The sequence below is a fragment of the Callospermophilus lateralis genome, chromosome 3 (assembly GCF_048772815.1).
Source record: "Callospermophilus lateralis isolate mCalLat2 chromosome 3, mCalLat2.hap1, whole genome shotgun sequence".
In the NCBI taxonomy this organism is placed as follows: Eukaryota; Metazoa; Chordata; class Mammalia; order Rodentia; family Sciuridae; genus Callospermophilus; species Callospermophilus lateralis.
The window spans coordinates 75390110-75410132 of NC_135307.1; the positions used below are offsets into that span (position 1 = coordinate 75390110).

Here is a 20023-nt window from a genome sequence, read left to right on the forward strand (position 1 = left end):
CTACATTTTCAGTATGGTTCTTATCAGAGTCGCGGGGACTGATTTTCTTGTTAAATTAAAATCTGAAACCATTCTCTCGAGAGCCAACTGTATCTGCCCACCCAATTGCATTGGATCCTCTCTGTGGAACCTGGAGTACCCCTTGGTGTGCAGATCTCTACAAGTGCTTACAAAGCAGAGGCAGATGCACACGCAATTTGACAGCATCTCACCAGAGGCCGGGGATGGCCAGTCACGGACAGCTTGGACCCAGGATACAAGGAAGCATGTGTAACCAGGAAACCTCACGTCAAAGTCATTTCACTTTTTCTGACTTTGCTAAGGAAACTGCATGGTATTTCCTCTAACCTCTGATAATAACCTTCTCAACTGAGAATTTTCCTTGGTCCATTTTCCCATGATGAAAGTAGAAAGGTTCCCTTGCTCCCTGAACACTTACCCTTTCCAAAGACTTCAGGAGGTTTTGTCTTTCTTTGAGCTTCTGAATACTGATGACAATTTTGTGTCTTGCACCTTTGGTAACATTCTGGAATTAAATGTAATTAATATTTAATTAAAACATATTTTTAAGAATTGACTTAGAGACCCTCAGAGGCTACTTAGTAATCTGCTGTCTTCTTGGTTCCTATGGGTTCACGTGTAGTTGATATGTATGTCTCTCTCATTGGCACCTCTGTCAGAAACATCTTCTTACTAAATATTCTAACTCCACCTGGCTACACATTTGCCTGTGTCTTTTGCATGTGACCTTTAGGACAGAGAGATACAGAATAGCCAATTATTCCACCCAGCAGGACATTTCTTCAATAGTCTTAGAAGATAATTTTAGGTCAAACACCCTCTTCTACAGTCCCTCTTGTTTTCCCTGGGGTCCCAACCTCATCAACTATTCATTGTTTTCTCAAACCTTTCCTGCGTTTATAGGAAAGCCCCACACAGTCCACATGGAGTATTATAAAACAGGGACTTTTTAAAAAATTAGTTTGCAGGCCTTTTTTTGTTTCCATAAAGAAAATAAGAATAGAAAATTAACCTAAATCCATAATTCACTCATCATTTAAGACAAATGTTAGGATTCCCAGAATTGTAGATTCTATCTTCTTAAATCTGTAGCAGTGTAGAACCTAAGGATTCTGTCAGATACTTGTTGATTATAGATCCTGCAAATTCCCCAGTTGAAGGTCCCTTTTCCATTGGCTTGCAGATATAGGATCTCTACCCTGGTACAACTCTTCCGTTGAATTTCTTTTAATAAAGGAAAAGATGGGCACCCTAGTAACATCTATTTTACTTAGAAATATTAAGACTTAAGTGACACATGAACCCACTTTCTAAGATGTCTAAGATGAGACATGGGGAGAGTATATTTCTGTTAAGCCTTAAGCCTTAACTTTAGGTTAAAGTGAATTAAGTTCCCCTGAAAAGTTTGTGTCAGGCTTTCCCTTTGCCTTCTGTGTTAATTATTTTTTTTGTTTTTTCTCAAGTTGAACGACTGATGACTTTGATTATTTTCTCAACTCTGACCCAAACACAAAAATGCTCTTTGAAAGGGTTCTCATCAATTCCTGGGATCTCAAGGAGTGAACGAGATCCAAAAAGCAGTAGGAGAAATGTTAGGAAGTCGAAATTAGTGCCTTTCATTCTGGGAGAATGTGCAGTGACTCTGGGCTTTGTCTTGCTCTCAATACTGGTATTCAGCCAGGCCTGCAGAGGTTAACTGAGGGGACAGAATAAGCAATGGGAAACCAGAGATCTGCCAGGAGGTATGATCCAGACCAGCCATGCCCCAAATGGTACAAATCTCCTCTTCCTGCAGGGGAAATCAGTTCTTTAACAATCTTTGCTCAAAGAAAACTGAGGTCAATTTGAAACATGCAAATAGCATCTTAAACAAGGCAAACAAAGACATCGGTCAGATCTATTGACCAGAACACAGCATGGTAGGAGACATGCTTAGTTTCAGGGGTTCTGTTGACTGGCCTTTGGCATCCTGTACTTGGGGAAGGATGCTTTAGAAGGAAGGAGGAACTTTGTCCTTTTATGGCATTCACAAGGAAAGTGAAATCTGAAACCTGGGGAAATCTAATTCTAAATCATTTTCCCATGCTATTCAAGGCAGTTTAGAAGAAAAAAAAAATTATTTTGAACAATTTACTCCAATCTCAATGAAAACTAGCTTAAAATGTAATTCTGCAAAAGTGTTGGGGCAGGTCTGAAGCATGACCTGGTGCCTTTATTCACTGGTCCAGTCAGTAGTTAACTGATATGTGACTGGACTGGACAGCAGACAGTGGACTTGTTCTTATTCAAACAAGCCCTGGGTGGGCAGAGAGAGGGAGAGAGCCAGGAAAGCCAACGCAGAGACTGCTGGGAGCCACAGCCAATTAATATGATGCATGGCATTTTTGATTGAAAGGTGACGCCAGCTAGCCATTGAGATGATATGATTATGTTAAAAATTACATTCATATGGATACCGGACTCCTGCTGTTTACCTGGGCCTGCTGCGGGACTCCTGGAGAGTTCCCATTGGTTGGGAAAGTGCAGTAGGAGGGAATTCCGGGGGAAGTTTTGGCGCTGGGGGTCCGGGAAGGAACCGGCAGAACGCCGCGTGGGTGGATCAGGATTCTTCCTGGACACAAACGTGGTATTTGGCGGTTGTTTCAAAAATAAAGTTTGTTCCTGTTTGAGTGGCTCGTGATCTTGTGCCCAGCCAGACAGCGGCAAGAGACGACTCCTTGGGACCCTCACCCAGTGTCACTTTTCAGAGGCTCCATTGATTCCTCCCTCGCACCTTGAACTTCCAGTGTGTACTTAGATTCTATCTTTTCCTAACTCTCTCTGGCCCTCACACCCTCAGGACCCCTTGGTTGTAGGCTTGTCTTCTGCCTCCTATTGGACTCTGAGGCAAGAGCTCAGCCTTACTCACCAGGGGATGCAGCCGGCCCCCTGTATCCCTAGAACAAGGCAAGCTACTGGGTGGATATAGGCCTGGGCCTGTCTGGGGCTTGAGCTTCACCCTTGTAGAGGGGTGGTCCTTCTAGCACATACCTGAGCCTCCAGCTGGCACTCGGTGAGGGCCATCATTTCCTCATAGGTCATCTGGGAGAAAAGCGCGGCGTACTTGTGCAGGCGGAGGCTTTTTAACCAGGCTGGAACATCTGGTGCAAGATGTGCAAGAGATGGGGAAAGAAATGAGAGGGGGACATGAGGAGGGGACAAAAGATGTGGAACAGAGAGAGGAAGAGGGTGATGGTCAGAAGAACAAAAGAAAAAAAAATCTTGATGTTACTACTTAATTTTGGCAGCAAATTAATGGACTCAGAAATCTTGAGCTAGTGATGACATTCCTGCTGGTGGGTTCCTTGGTTCTACTTCAGACAAGGGATTGTTAACTTGGGGTCCTTGGCTTCAAGGCATTCAGGAATTCCCTGAAATTATACCCCAATTTGTGACTATGTGGGTAGTTTGCTGGGCAGAGGGTCATCCATAGCTTCCATAAGGGGTTCTTGAAAAAAAAATTAAGAAACCATGGCCTGAGCATGACCAGTTCACTGTTAATTTGGAAAGAACCAATTTAAAATTGGTTAAAATGTTAAAACGAGATATAGTGAGTCTACATCCTTAGGATAATTTCTTTGTAGGTTTAATGCAGATTGCCATATGTTGTTTCAGCCCCTTCTGCAGAGACAGGAAAACCAGGTAACATTGGTCCCCCCTACAAGGGAAGTCAATGGAGTACCTAGCCTGATCTTTCTTCCTCCTCCCTAGGCCTCAGTGGGATAAAGGGCATCCTGGACCTGGCACTATCTCTTTGGTGGGGGTGTGTCTGCTGATCATTCCTCTAAGCTATGGAACATAGCTGGATATATCTTCAACTTCTTCCTTGCATGTCAACCAAAAATATCACCACTCAAAAAGGTCCAAATATTGGCTAGATAATAGAAATAGAATAATAGAAATTCCCCCAACACACCTGAAATAAGCCCCAAGTTTGGGATTCTAGAATTAAAATTAAATAGTAGTTATTACTGGAAATCCTCAGAATTATGACCTTGCTAAGTACAACCAAAACAAAGCATTTGCCCATTGTCTTTTAAGTCAGAGTTTTTGAGTGGATAGGATCTTTGAAAAGTTTCCAGAATCATCTTTCTTTCCACCACACCTCATTTTACAGATTGACAACATTAAGTCAGGAGGCCTAGATCACAGAACAAGTATGTGGTGAAATGGGGACTAGAACTTAGGTCTCCCAAGTCTCAGCTCTTCCCTACATTGTATCTTCTCCTAAAACAAAGAAAAAAAATAGTCCATCAGTGGTAGAACTGAATAATCACAGACTGCAAGATACTTTGAAGTGCTGGGTGTTATTCATGTTTTCCATGAAGTATTACCAATAATTAACCATGTTCATCACAAGATTCTGTACTGTTGATTACTAAGTGCCGTATTCTGAAGCACTGACCAACCACACACATTTCAAAACAAGTGGCAACCTTCCAATTTTTCAATGTTTTGAGTCGATATCCAGGTTGATGAAAGATGCCTTGCCAACTCTGAAATCAGGCTCTGCCTCTTAGGCAGACGAAACCAAGTCAGGGACTGAGAATGGAGGATGATTTCCTGACACTCAAAGACATAGAAGATTGGGATGACTCCTGAGGCTGAGTCTTGACTTGCTGTCATGCAAAGGCCTATGAAAGGGAATTTCTGAATAATTAGAATGGAGCATTCGATGGCTTTTTAGGAACAAACTCAGTTATTTCAGGCTAGAAATCGCTTCATTCTATGCTTGGAATCCCTTCAAACTACTGTGACAAAAGAGTGTCGCTAGGAACATCATTAACCATAAACAGACAAGGCTTCCCAGGCACATTCGACTAACCCTTTACATCCTCCTCCACTCAAACTACCATATTGGGTCAAGAGTCCAGGACATAACAGCTCAGGAGTCTGGTACATTCCCTTGTGTGATACCCCAGAGCTATTATAACAGACTTTCTTCTCCAACATACTTTTGTTTCTGTTGAAGTGAGCTAATGCTTCTGCGAGTGAGCAGCCGTAATCATAGCTACAGTGCCAGCTTTCAAGCCACCTACATTTTACCGCTTTGTCATCGGGTTTCATGATAACTACTCACATCTTTGAGAAGTCTTAAGTCACTGCTCAGAAAATGTAATGACCATTATTCAGAGAAGTATGATTAACCCAGTGCCACAACTGGGCCCAATTCATCGCAAAGGAGTATGAAGCAATCTCTTGGACCAAATTTCACCAAGGGTCCTTATAGCTGAGTGAGGCCAAATCTACTGATAAGTCAAACAGAATCCTCAGTCACTGAATCGTGTTGCAGACTGGATGATTTATAAGCCAAGTTGACAACAGCGTGTCTAAGAGTCAGGAAGCACAAGGGACAAGTCTCAGATTGGAAAGTTTCAGTGCTAGTTTATTTAATATAAAACTCTTTTGACAACTAGAATTTCTCTGATAGAGGCATGGAAGGGCCTACCTTACTCATTTAATCAAAATGGAGGTCACTGGGAGTAGTTTTCCTGGAAAAGACTTCATACAATTTCACAACCAGGCTAAGTTAGGCCTTCCTGAAGAGCTATTCTGGATGCATTCCTGGGAAATGTAAGCTTCTCTGGCTTTCTGTTCTTTGAGGCAGGCACACACTGCTGCTGTTTGTAGAGCATCTTAGAGCCTAGCCCAGGAGGGCTCTAAAGAGCTCTCCTTCCTGCAGCTTGAACTAAGGAACAAAGAGGAGATCCCAGTTCTTAAGAACATAGCCTACCAACCCTTCTCCCTGGGGTGGTGGTAAGTCACCTTCCCTTGTCAGTAATTAAAACAAAATTACATAAAGAAGAAAACAAACCAGAGAACTGAGAGCCTTGACCATTTCATTTACCCAAGTCAGGAATTTCAACGATTGGGACGCTAGATTCTGTAAGGTGTTAGCCAGGGATGAACTCTAACTAAAAGCATAGGTCTTTTTCCAGGATTCAGATGCCACCCTGTTGGATGCAATCTAAGAACCACCTGATATTAAGCTTAAATTTTCCTTTTTCAATCTGTGAAACTGTGGCTATGGTGGGAAGACAAAGGCAAAAAGGGAAAATCAGAACTGTGTCCTAGAGAAGCTGATACATAAATGAAGGTACACATACAAATACCTTCAGGGCTCCCACCTGTAGCTGATGCCCAGATGTTGAACTTGATCTGGACTGCTCCTGCTGGACATACCAATGGAAGTCCCAAACTAGAAAGTCACTTTCTTATACGATATGAGAAAAAAAAAAAAAAAAAAAAAAAAAGCCCTGACTATATGCTAAATTGAATTCCTTGCCAAGTGTGGGAATCCTGATATTTGCTCCCTTAACATTTACCAAATCCCTCTGATGGGAGGCAGGCTCTGTGAGGACCTGTCCTTGTGATCAAGGAACATTATTTAATCCAGAAAGCATGGCTGACTCACATAAAAAGATTATAGTAGCTGCAGTTGTGCTGAGTATACTCAAAGTTCTAGAGAAGTACAGAATAATGAGCATTTGAGTTTGCCTGAGGGACTGAGGAACAACATCTTGCAATTTGCTGCTTGGAGTAGCCCAACTTGGGAGTCCATTGGCAGACCATATTGAGGAAGACATGTCAGAAAGCAGGAACAGTAGAAACAAAGCACAGAGCCAAGAGAGCATTCAGAGTAGAGCAAATGGTGGTGAATGGAGGAGAATGGCCGGAGACAGGTGGAGCACATAGGCAGAGGTGTCAGATGACTGAGATATGAAATGCTGAAACAAGGAGAGTAGAGTAGACTTTGTCATGTGGGTGATGAAAGTCTGCTGAGATCTGAGCAGTGGAAGCACAATCAGATGAATGTGCTGGAAAGATGGTGGCTGTCAATTGGTAAGAGAAAACACAGGATCAGCAGATTTGGGGAGAAATGGTGAACTCCATTTTGATCACATGACATGAGTGTCAATGCTTGGGTCATCCAAGGAGAGAATTCAACTGGCCAAGATTTTGAAAGAGAGATGTGAGCTTGGAGAACAACCTGCCTTGCCAGTAGTTCATGGTGGCTGTCACAGAAGTAGGTGAGATTACTCAGATAAGGATCAGTGATTGAGACTAGGAGAGAGCCATGGGGGAGCCTTAGAATGGCAGGCTTTGTGGGGAAGGTGTAGGAAGAGAAGGAAGCAGGTAAGAGGTTTCTAGGAGAAAGCACCACCATCCATGTACATGATGGTGGCCTCCCATGCCATAGTCTCCATCCTTCCTGAAGCTCCTTCTAGATGTGGTGGCAGCCAATATTGGTGTGTTTTCTGATGGCCATTCTTGATAACTGTGCCATACCCATCTTGGAATAAGTTCTGTATTTATCTATTGATCTTGACTAATGGGATCAAATTTTAAATTATGCTGATTTCTAATTTTCTTTTAGAGTTTGAGTAAATCAGCCAGAGAGGCATTGTGGCCTGCACAACAGCTCACGCAGAAGCTAGCTCCAATGAGAACTTGGGCTGCTTTTCTCCAATGAAAGCCACAGCAGTTATAGCTGAATATAACAGCCAGGTCAACAAGCTGTGCAACACCCAGCCACAAACAAGGACCCCTCAGGAGAGAGAAAGATAGGATGAACTTGGGAAGTAACACGAGGAGGAGAAAATAAAGAATCCCTGGAAGACAGAAACACAGTTTTCCACAAGATGGCTCATGCATGGTGCTCCTGGTGGAATGGGAGATCAAATCCCATTCACCTCAGAGAACCAGGTAAATATCTAACCACTCTCTCTCCAAGATGTGACTGCATTCTTGGTCACTGAGGGAGGAAAGAGGGAAAGCCAACCAAAGGGAAGAGGGAAAGCCAACCAAAGGGCAAGAGGGCAAACCACTCTTCATCCTTGAAGTAAAGGGCAAAGTATTTCTTTCAAGAACAAAGCACAGAAGTTTAGTGACACCATCAAGATTACCAGAGCCTGTCTTTGCTTCTGGTCAGAGCACAACGAACAACCCAACGCTATTCCAGCCTCTGAGCAAAAGAACAAAGGAGCTTTGGTCTCTGGTTCCTTTGGAGCTGGATCCTCTTGAGCATGCTCCTTGATGGTAAGGAGTGTGCATAGTGGGCTCCAGGAGGATCTCCCTGCTTGTGGGGACAAATATGAGTCTTAGAAGGCACGGAGATAGCCTAGTTTGAAGTAAAATACTCACTATTCAGCATTAGGTGCAATCATAGGGACTAAATCACTCCCTGCCATTTCCATCAATCAGGACATCCATGGTGCTGTTCTATAAGCAGCAAATTTTACAACATTAAATCATGGCAGTGATCAGTATCCAAAGCTACCCTTCACATGCCTACTTCGTCCTTAGAGCACTTCAGCTGAAGGAGTGGAGGTTACAAGTCCCAAGACCTTTAGGACCTGGGGGAATTCCAGCAATTTGCTTTCCAAAGTTATAAGAACTCTCTCAGCCTGAGAACAGTGAGGACCCGAGACCATGAGGACCTGTTCATGAAGGTTGCGTGTTGGCGTTTGGGGAAAAAAGAAATACGAAGCAAATTTATTAAACTAAAATGGATTCAAAACAGCACCTGGAAAGCCAATACTCTGAAAATAATGACTAGTTTCAATGATAGCCATGATGAAAAGTGTCCCAGACATGCACGAAGCTGTGTCACTCCCATTCTATCACTTGGACCTTTATGACCCTCAGAAATGCTGTATTCACAACCTTTCTCACAAGGGTTTCTGACAGGTTCCTTTTTCTTAAAAAAGATCTCACCTCTCAGGTTTTCTAAGTCTCGTTCTGAGAGAGGCAGAGGATCAAAGGTCTACATTTCAAAACCAACTCCAAACCCCAAACCAGCTATTTCAGAGAAGGCAATACATTTTTTATTTATTTTTTCCTATGGAGAGAAAAAGTTTACCTGAGTTTCAGCCAAGAGAAATTCCATAGAAAAGGCAAACAGCGTATTTTTCAACAGTCAGTGGCCCTTTCCATTACTAATGACCAAGTGTCTATCAAGATTACTGGAGCCCAGAGTTTCTTTTTTTTTTTTTTTTTTTAACCTTTATTACATCTGTATGCAAATAACACATCAGTTTTAATTACCTCTTTTTTTTTTTTGTACCAACATGATGCCACATGTCCTAAGATACATGCAGTTGTTAATTTGCAAAGGTGATGCTGAGGCTCATACTGAGAACATACTGCCAATCTCTACCCACTCACACAGGCAACTACTCACCTGCAAAGAATCCAAATCTATGGGTTTCTATCCAGATGTTTGGAATAAAGTCCCTCAAGTGAACTTCCTTACAGATTTGCAACATGCTAAAATTGCAAATAAGGAGAGGCAGACAGAGACGAACCAGGCTGGGCCAGGGAAGAACATGGTACCCTGTAGAGCAGGGGACCTCCAAGGAGTTTGCACCCCCCCACTGGAATGTTCTACAAGTTCCCACATTCACCATGCCCCACGCTGTTTCTCCCTTCTATCTATTTCTCCTCCCATGAGCCCTTTGCTATAGATGACACCAAAGGTTATCCCAATGTCCCAGGAAGAAACCTGGGCATTGTCCTAAATGCCTCCTGCTCCATCACTGCCCACATTCAGTTAGTTAGTTACTAAGCCCTCTCAACTCTATCTCATGGAGATCCCATGACCATACTCCTTTGTTTCCAGTTTCACTGCTGCTTGCCTTAGATAAAACTTCATTTTCCTTCTCTATTTCTGAAAAATCCTCCTCTTCTCCACTGGCCTCCAAATCCAGAATCCCCATCCCCTCTCCTCAGTTTGATATACCTTGCTACACTGCTGAAAGAGTCCTGCTTCTAATATGCAAGCCTAGGCAGGTCATTCTGTTGCAGAAATTCCTTTAACAGCTTTCAGGTTAAAAGAGAAAATCCTTCAAAAGGCTTAGGGTCTGGCTTTCCCCTCTCCAGACCCATCTCCCATGTGCCCTTCACTCTCTTGTCACAGGATCTCCTTGGTTAAGCGCCTCTCCTCTCTGTGCTTTTGTGATCCTATTCCCTCTGCACAGAACGTCTTTCCTTCTCTATACTGTCTGACCTGTAATCACAATCTGAGGCTCCCCTCCAGACCTCTCCTCTTCTGGGAACTTTCCTTGACTTCCCTTCTCTTTGAACTAGAGCCTTTCCTGGTGCCTACCCCAACCCAGGGCAAGTCTCTAAGACAACATATTTTCACAGTAGAAAAACCATGAGGTGTTTTCTGCTCCTTTGAGAGTGAGTCCCCCAAAGTGGGACTATCTTGTTTCAGTATTCCCAGAGCTAATCAATCCAAAGTCTCTTCCAGCAGGTGCTCAGAAGAGTCCACTGACTTGAATGAAGACAAAAGTGAACCTGTAAATATCCCTTCTCTTTGATATCATCTGTCACAGCCACACCATTCATCAACAGTCCTGGCATTAGGAGAAGTTTTTAGGTGTTGGATTCATATATCGCATTTGAGGATGTGATGCTAATAGGAAGGGCAAATATGCCGCTTCCACCAATTGACTGCTTGTCTATCTAGAAAACTATGGGAATGTTTTTTCTCCCTGTTCTTTCTCCTCCTTCTTCCTTCCTCTCCTCCTCCCCTGCCTCCTACTCCTCCTTCTTTTTCCTTCTCTCTCTCCCTCTCTTCCCTGAACACTTTGTATGAAAGAGCCAAGGGAGCACATTTGGATCCTGTGTTGCTCAGAGAATGAAAGAGATTATAACCAAGTATCAACTCTCACAGAATCAAGAATCCTTCCCTTGGGATAAGTCAGAGTGAAATTTTGGGGAAAAACAAGGACAAATGAATTTGAGACCACAGCTAGCATGTTTAGTCCAAACGTGTATAACCAGGAGCCTCCCCCGGGGAATGGTAAAGCTGGAAAATTTCATATTTGAGCTCAGTATTGCACCTCTCCTGAGTTGATTTCAAGTTGAGTGGTCAGTCCCATTCTTTCTTGAGCCTCAAATTATAGCCTGAGCCCCCCAACCCTAAGGGACATTTGCTTGAACTTGGAGCCAGCTTAAACCATCAGGATAGGTATTTACGGTGAAAGGAAAAACGAAGTGGAACAGGCAGGTGATGTCACTCCTCTGGGAGCAAGACTTGGTCTACCTGGGAGAGAATGTAGTGGCAGAGTGTGCTGATAACAAAACAGAAATAAGGCTAGATCAATGCATGTGAAAAATAAAAAGGGCGAGAGAGGTTTCTTGCCAAGAGGAACATTCCTAAGGCATGACTGCAGCCAAACCTGGCTAGTCTAGAGGAAAAGGAAGGAAAGGATGAATATAGTATTTCAGCAAGGTATGCACACCTGCTGGTCAGAAAGATGAATCTGCACTAAATCAGGTTCAATTGTGGTAGCGTTTTATTCTTTTCCCAAGGTGTGAGGTGAGGATAATGTGCATTCCCTGAAGATTTGGGAAATCTTCCAAATTCTCCTACAGGTACTTTGTTCCTATAAGTTGGGTACTGAAAAATTAGAAAAACAAGAATTTGGTGATGGCATCCTGAGGCAGAACATGTTCTTGTGAAAGGGCCTGGGTCACAAGAAAATAAGCACGTGGAGGTCTAGGAGGAAGCACTAAATCTTTTTAGAAATACTTCACTTGATTTCATAATTCATTTCTCCAAAAAGCACAAAGTAATTTGGAAATTTCAACTGGCAACTGCTTTAGACATGAAGAAGCAAATGACAAGCCCTTGGGACAGGTATGTTACAGGGAGCTTCTTGGACACGCTCCTAGGAGCTGATTTGAATGATCTTTGATGTGGATGAGTTCTTAGTGGTGGCCATCTCACAGCAGGGCTGAATAAGGACATTTGTGTTAAATACTGGTCCTGTGACACTTTGGAATGCTAGGATTTTCAGGTATGGACTTTTCTGCTCTCTGATTTGTCAGTCAAGCTGCAAATATACTTTCCCTACAAACAGAACCCTTTCTCGTCTATGATGTTCCTTTCTTCAATTTTTTTTTATTTTTGCCATTTAATATGCTAGTGACTTTATACCCTGAAATCTTAATCCAATTCTCCGGGAGAAGGAAAGTTAAATAGGTTGAGAAGGTATAAATACATGGGAAAGGATGCTTTGTTTCCTCCAACCACCAAAAAGCCTGTTTTCTGATCAATATGCATGGGCCTATAAAGAAAATCTTCAGTGTGAGATCTTGTCTGAGTCATTTTCTGGTTACATAAGCTCTGAGGAGACAATTCTCATCAATTCTTCAGAAAGAAATAAAATAAGCTTATACATATGGGAGATAGTCCTTGAACTTTGGAAGATTTTGGCTTTTATCCTAAAACAGAAATAGGACATTCATTCAGTTTTTCTCTCACTCATGACTCCTCAAAAACCTCTTTATTCATTTCTTATCTCAAAATGCCAACACACAATGAGCATGGCTTTACCTACTTTTTTGGGGGATGTGTAGTATGTGTATTAAGTCCTTAAAAAAAAGAAAAAGAAATAAAATAAAGTAAAAGGAAGAAAGAAAACAAATGTGCAAAAATCCCTACAGTGGGATCAATATTCTCCCTTGGGAGGGATAGGTACCTCCGTGAATGGCCTTGCCACAGCGTCCTCTTGCCACTCAACACACACACCAATGCCTCCTCCCACAGAGTTACTGATTAGAACATCAAATACACTGTCCTGGAAACAGACCATCCAGATGCTGAAATCTACCTGCTCAGAAGCTAGCCTAAAGTGGTCCCTCAGTATTTCAATGCTCATGATAGGTGCCAAGTCAGGCTTACCCAGGGCATAGCTGAACCTCACCTGCTATCGGTCATCTGGGGTTCAGCTGCATGAACACCAGGACTATGTATAAACTCTACAACGGGTTTTGCTAGTTCTCCAAAATTATGATCCAGTCTCCCAAAAAACATGAAAGAGAAGAGGATGTACAATTCCTCCATGCCAGAAAGACTCACTGTTTTTGCTGCCTGTCAAGTACCTTTAAAGACCTGTATGTATCACCAGAAGCAAACTTCAAGACACATCCTACTTCCTAGGGTCACTCAGCACATGGAACCGTCAAGGATGGGGGTGTGATGGGGAGGGCACAGGCCTAAGCAGCTGAGTGGAAGACTGAAGGCTGGTCTCATTCCCCAAGTCTATGGGCTATGCTTTTCAGCCTGGTATCCTCTTACAGTTAGCACCCGGGCAGGGGTGGGCAGGCTTTCTGTGCCAGGCTCCCATGAGGGAGAGGGAACTGGTCCAGAGCACCCTATGTCAACAGTGATCACAGAAGGGGAAGTCAGAAACAGCATCCCTTGCGACTATGTATTCATGCTGGCACAGAGGGCTGTATTTTAGTCCCAAAGGTGTCCTGGTGATTGTTTCCCCATCTAACAGTTATCAGTAGGTCTCTGATGAGCGTCTTTCCCTAAGGACTTCTAACCCTTGAACAATTGGAGTCTAAGAATAAATGCACGCACACGTCCTCTTTGAACAGATCATGGGTAATTGAGAAATTTGTATCTCCTAATGAAGATCTTGAGAAGAGGATAGATTCTCCAGGCAATGTAGGAATATTAATAGGCTGCACAAAAGGCCTTTATCACCTATCTTGCAAATCTATTATCAGGCTTAAAACACTACCAGAGATTCTCAGAGGTGTTTTCCTGTCCCTTAAACCAATGCAGGGAAAAGGGTTTAAAGGTTTCTTTGGATATCAAAGAAAAAGGGAGAGAGAAAGGAAAGTACAACTGCAATTCTGCATTAAGAGAGATTTAGAGAAGAAAAATAGATAAAAGATCAGTGGTTGTTTTTTTCTGAATTAGTGACAGGTCCCTGGCCACGGCAACAAGGCAGAGGGCTGGAGCAGCTTTGGAGGCTTTACAAACAGATGACTCTGTCCCCTGCTAGTGCTAGCAGGGGACCATTCAGTTGCCTGAGGGTCAATGCATGGAAAACAAAAAGGAAGGTATTGACCTCACTTGCTCTGGTCCTTGGGCTTGGGCAGGAAGCCCTGGAAGGGGGAGCCTTCCAGGCAAGCCCTGGAGTTCTGGAAGGGGAGGCTTCCAGGCATAAGCCTCGGAGAGGCACTGGGCTCTTGCTCTCTTGCTGACTAGCTCTTTACCCTTGGGACTCCAAATAAAGGGAGGGAGACTCAGTGGTTCCTCGTGTGGTCACTCACCTTTCATACCACTACCTTCTTCCTGGAATGTGTTACGAGCAGTGGTCTGATCTTCTAAGTGTTCACTCCCACCACTTCCTGAAGAGGCTACACTGCTTTGTGGAGACAGGGGGGCATGATCGGATGGGAGGCACTGGGGTCCTCTAGCTCGTAAGTCCTCATGAGACATCCATCCATGTCCTAGAGGCTGGTTTGGCACATTCATGGGTGGGGTAAGGGACACAGATCGTTTCAAAGGGCTGTGGTGTGCCTGGCCTGAGAGAACTGGAAAAAAAAAATAAAATGAAATAGGTTATTCCCCCCCCTTTAGCCTGGGACGCAGAAGAACCCACAATACCTTTGCACCCTGAGAGATACTGCTGTCTGACAATCCACCCGTGGGCGCAGCAGGTTGAATGCAGGCCTAGAGGGTCCTTCTCTCCGGGTGTTTAACAAGGATGCTATGGGGATTGCTTGGTGGATTGGGTTGCTCTGAGGAGGCCAAACCTGTGGTGCCCACACGCATGGCCTTAGCCTTTGTGGGTCTGGATTTAGTTCTAACTCTACAAATCAGGATTTGGAGCAGTGGGCTCACACCAGGCAAGAATGACAGCCTGGCAAAGTGGCCATCTGCCCAAAATGAAGCTAAAATGTGTTGGGCAATTTTTTTTTTTTTTTTTTTTTGGTAAGTACAAAAATCTGACATTACCCATGTTGTGAGGGAGGACTTCTTGAAGGTGGGTAGGCTGATCACCATTTGGGGGATCTTTGTAGGTTGGAACTAGAAGAAAGTGAACTAGTTCATCCAACTGGGATTTAGGTAACTACTACCTCTAAAGGGCGGTGCTGGTTTGGGGAGGGCCCAGCACCACCTAGACCTCAGGATATGGGACACCAACAGCTATGGGTGAAAGGGCTGATTCTTGACCATGTCTTTGCCAGTTCATGCCAAACTTTATACTGTAAACACACTCAGGTAACAAGGCTTTCATTCAAAAGCCAGTAGGGAGCTCTCTGTGAGCTGGGAATAGGTTTCACCAGCCTGTTCAGTCCTCCTGCATACTGGCACCATCTGCATAGCTCCCATTTTTTATTTCTTTTCCAGAAAACTAGGAAAAAGCAACAAAACTCACATAACTAGCCAAATTAAGTTGAAGGCATTCAAAGGAGGGATTTAACCAACATCAATGCCGAGGGAGCCGATGTTACCCTTGGTTGGTTTTTCTGGGCGTGTAAAGTGACAACTTTACAAAATAAGTCTATTCATAACATTCTCTCAGCACCAGTGCCCGAGACAGGTCCAGTTTATTTTGACTGCTGCTGTACTAACATGGAATTGAGCCACATGCATTTTTAAACATTTTTCAGGGAAGCCATTAAATTCTGTCTCAGGCTCCATCCCCTCCAGTGAGGCTTTTGCTCTCCCAAGTTCAGACTGGTACTTCTTTGCTGGCATTAACCTTCTATGTTTTTCTAGCAGGTAGATCAGACATCCCAGTGGAGAGAGAGCTTGCTCATTGTTGAGCTGCATTTCTCAGGGGGTAGTACCCATGTAGAGATCTGAGCAGCAGATTACTGTGCCCCCAACTTAAGAGATAAAGACCAGAGTCAAAAGGCTGGCATCTGGAGAAGCAGTGGTATGAGGGGCTGCTAACGGTTGGCCAGCCTGGAGAGCAACAGAGCTCATACCCTGGTAGTCAGTGTTTCCATCCGGCCTTCTGTGGCCAGAAGGTTGTGTGTGAAGAGTGACAACCAGAAGAGCTAGAAATGCTTTTATTTACCCAAAAAAAAAAAAAAAAAAAAGAAAGCTGTGGAACTTATATTTGTAACCCCCAAAATTTATAATTTGAGTAGATTCTATCAAAGGCAAGGAATTATCATCTCCCTTAAAATATGCAATGGGGTTATTATTATTTTTTTTTAATGACACTAACAGCTTTCATTTTTACTAGACTGGAGAACAACTAATTAAAAAGGCTTCCTGGAAACATGCATTGCTACCTGGTTGGAGCAGAATTAGCAAAAGAAAAACAAAGAATGGGGGGGAAAAAAGGCCGAAAAATAAAAAAGCGGAGAAAGGGAAAAAAAATAAAAAGGAAGCAGCAGCAAAAAATGAAGAGAGAAGCCAATAGGAAGGAAAGCTGGACATCCGGAAAATCCATTTCATGCCTGTCTAAGTATTTCTATAAAATAGGGCAGACTTGTTTGGGGCTGCCCTGAGTGCCGGACACTCCAGCTTAGACAATTTTTTTTTTTTGCTTTCTGGTACCTCTGCAGGTGGAGGCCTTGAATGGTGCCAGCCAGGTTTATCCCCAAGTGGAAATGTTGGGGGTCTTTCAGCCTAGCTGGGATTAGGGCGACAACAGGCCGTGCCAAGGAGGCACCACAGTTCAGAGCTGGTGGAAACTGCTCTGCACCTAGGCTTATGAGAGAACATAACTACATCGATAACTAATTGATAACTACCAGGATGGTCCTTATCTTTGTTTGGATGCTGAGAAAAATATATATGCAGCAGATGAATTCCATTATTGAATGGAGCCAACTTTCTCCTTTTTACCTAAAATTTTCTTAAAATCAATGCTGCCCTCCACCCCCTGGGCATCCTTAGGGAAGCTCCCAGTATCCAATCCACTGGCTACTGAGATCGAAGCTATGTTTACCTAACTTAATGAGCTTATAGAGATTTGCACATAGAGACCTATACAGTTTTTTTCCCCCTCCCGCATTTCCCTGTGCTTAACTAAAGTCACAGGGGATAGGGCATGAACCTGGTCTCTGCCTCTAACTAAAAAAAGCAATTGTACCTGAGATACTAGGGCCTTGTTTAATCAATGGCTTTCTACTAAAGACCCCACACATCCTCTATATCAGAGAGAGAACCCTTTGATTTTTACAGTTGCCCTCAAGTTCTGTAATACCTCCCTAGGAATCAAGCTGTGGGGACAACCAAGCGCAAGGCCTGGTACCAATCTTCTGATTTATTTGCAGAGAGGGGCCAGGGGTTTAGAGTCAGGCTGAACATCAAACCTACGTTAAAGGAGAGTCATGCTGGGCAAATGCCTCCCTTCTACAAAAACAAGTGAGGACTGCAGACATTTCAGGCTTGTCTTCCTATAGGGAGGAGACTGAAACAGCTGACAGGTGACCTGCCAACGGTGCCACTTTGGGGGTGAAGACAAGTCTGTTGTCTGGTGGCCTCAAAGCTGATTTGGGTGTCACCTTTTATACTGGGGTAAATTGTTTGGTAATTTCTAAAGCAGCATAGGGGATCATAAATAGCACGGCAGTGTCTGTAAGGAAACAGGCCACACAGTTGTGGAATGAATGAGGTGGCTAGCAGCTGAGTTTCAATGGCTGTCCCATCTCTGCATTTAAAAGAAATAACAGAGTGGTGACACATGAGAGATATGGACATTGAGGCTAAATAAGTAAATAAATAAACGTTCTTAGGAGTCAGGAGGGAAGAGCAGTAAAAACAGACTTCTGAGAAGCTCGTCAGGCTTGTACAGCTGCCCTGGAGTGACCATAGCCAGCCGTTCTTGAAAGCTCTTGCCTGTTGACTCCAGTGAAGAGCCAGCAGGGAACACTCCCTTCAGAACGGAGCCACCCCCAAAGTACCTCCAAATGCTACGGCATTAAGTACTCTTTAAACAATGCCTGCACGGATCAGAAATTGGCACATTCAGCAGAACTGAGGTCCTCAATTTATTCTGTACTTGTGACTTTTACAAGTGTGGGTGGAGGGGCAGCCTATTTCAGGGTGGACTCATTATATTAAAAATCATACTGAAAATTGCCCAGAGGAGCAAAATGGTGTATGTTTTGCTCTTGAACCACTGCAACTAAAACTTAGTATTGTGTATCGTACAGATTCAATGTCACTTACAAGTTAAAAAAATCTCCTAAAGAAATTTCAGGTCTGTACACAGCTATAGGTGTATATGTAGGTATGCGCACACACATCATTAGGACACTGTACTTTTGGACACTGTCATTTATAAATTCAAGTGACCCAAAAGTAAGTATTAAACAAGTTCAATTGAAATACATATATTAAAAAAGCAGCTAGAAATAACCTTACTACAGCAGTTGAACAGTGTGGTGTGGTAAGAACAGAGGGTCTTATAATATGGTGATAATCTTGGCCAGACCACTCAGGGCCAGCCAGCTTCTTAGATCTCATATAACCTTATGATTTCTTGTTAGTCTACCAGCTTCTCTAATGAGACACCTTTTTTTTGATGCCTTTTTAGGGGAAAATATGATGTCTGGCACTGGATTCTGTTCTTTAGAGTATTTTCTTGAAAGCCTGGAATTCAGATTTTTTTCCCTCAATTCCTTTGACTAACTTTGACTTCAACTTTGATTTTTAGTGATTGAGATAAGATTCAGGCAGAGGTTTTCCAGGCTTTTTGGAACTCCTTGGAGAAAATGAAATAGAACTTTACTTTTTTCCCCCGCTCTAATATGAGCAATAATAGGGTTCATGGATAAAGGAAGGTTTAAGATAATGGATCAACTGCCTCCTTGGTTCAATGTCAGGTTCACTGTCAAGGAGAGAAGTGATCCACAGAAGCAGTCAGCCTGACTTTTATACCAAAACTTTATTCTAACTAATGTTAACAGAGACCTTTCAAAGATACACTGAACACTTCTCTGGTAAATGCAATTTGTGCTTTAAAATTATTGTTATGAGCATAGATTCTTAACATTTTAGAGATTGAAGTCTCCTGCAAGATAATATAATTTATTAATCTCTAAAATGAACCATGAGCCCCTGGGTAGCAGAAAGACCCCCCAAAAATCCCTGTGTACACGGAGCCTTGTCAATGGATGAAATACTGTGTTATGAATGAATTTTATGTGTATGTAGATGACACTAGAATTAATACAAGGTAAACAATCCGAATTAAAAAGATCTATGCTGAGTACACGAATATTTTTGTCTTTTGTGGGGGGATCAACAGATTTGAAGTACAATTGTTGTTTTAATAGAGATCCAATTTTTAGGTATTAATTATCAACTCACCTGGTTCCTATGTACTATTGGTCTAGAGCACCCTCACTTGACAGAGATGATTGTTGCTTTTTTCTATCTTTGTTGAGATGCTTCCCTGGGCAACATGGGTAGCCTCAGGAAGTCATGTGTTATGTATCTTTCTTAGTTACACTATCTGCTCAAAGTCAAGCCAACCACTCTATCTCTTTGTTACCACCTATTTCTAGGCTTGTCATTCTGTTTTAGATTCAAGAATTCAGACTGCTGGAGCTGTTAGAAATTTGGTTTCTTTTTGAATATAGGCATCAGATATTCCCACATTCCTAATATGGTCCTCTTTCATCAGACCATAATAATCAGCTCCCAGCCCAAGGCTGGATTCTGTGCCCTCATCATGCCCTGTGAGTCCAGCTACATAGAGGTGATTTGCAACTTAAATCTTATTAGCATCTACAATTTTAATTCAAGAATTTTCTTTTCTCATGAAAAAAAAAGCTTTCTTAAAATTTCAAATTTCTAGATGCTCATGTGATAGAATTCAATCCAATAGCTGGCACGACTAGACTTTGTAAAAATAAATCATTCTATTATAGGGATTTGAAATGGTAGAGTGAGGAGACCAAGAATTTGCATATTATTTTAAAAATAGTAACTTAGGACTCCTTTCTATGACTCAGGGGACGTGTGCTATATCTCCACGTACTCATGACAAAGCAGGGCAGGAAGAGCACTGACTTATATGTTGCTAATGGTATACTTCTAGACTTGCTTCCAAAAGAAATTTAGAAGTATCAGTAGAACCTTTGGTGGAAACATCAATTTGAGGGCTCAGAGCATATAAATCTTAAGTTTTGCTGTAGGAGACAGTTTGATATTTGTCAAGTTAAAAGAGAAAAGCTC

At 42.8% G+C, this 20023-nt stretch overlaps 1 protein-coding gene across 2 annotated transcripts in view; it reads right to left on the reverse strand.

The window, feature by feature from the left end:
• Samd4a (sterile alpha motif domain containing 4A) overlaps positions 1-20023 on the reverse strand; it is a 209572-nt gene that overhangs the window by 38627 nt on the left and 150922 nt on the right. Inside the window, exons 4-6 of one of the 2 annotated variants that reach the window (XM_076850473.2) lie at positions 14143-14406; positions 3052-3161; positions 440-526 (exon numbers count right to left, since the gene is read on the reverse strand). In XM_076850473.2, coding sequence (XP_076706588.1) covers positions 440-526; positions 3052-3161; positions 14143-14406 — 461 coding nt within the window. The remainder of the gene's footprint in view (positions 1-439; positions 527-3051; positions 3162-14142; positions 14407-20023) is intronic. The other variant, XM_076850474.2, reaches the window with a different exon arrangement.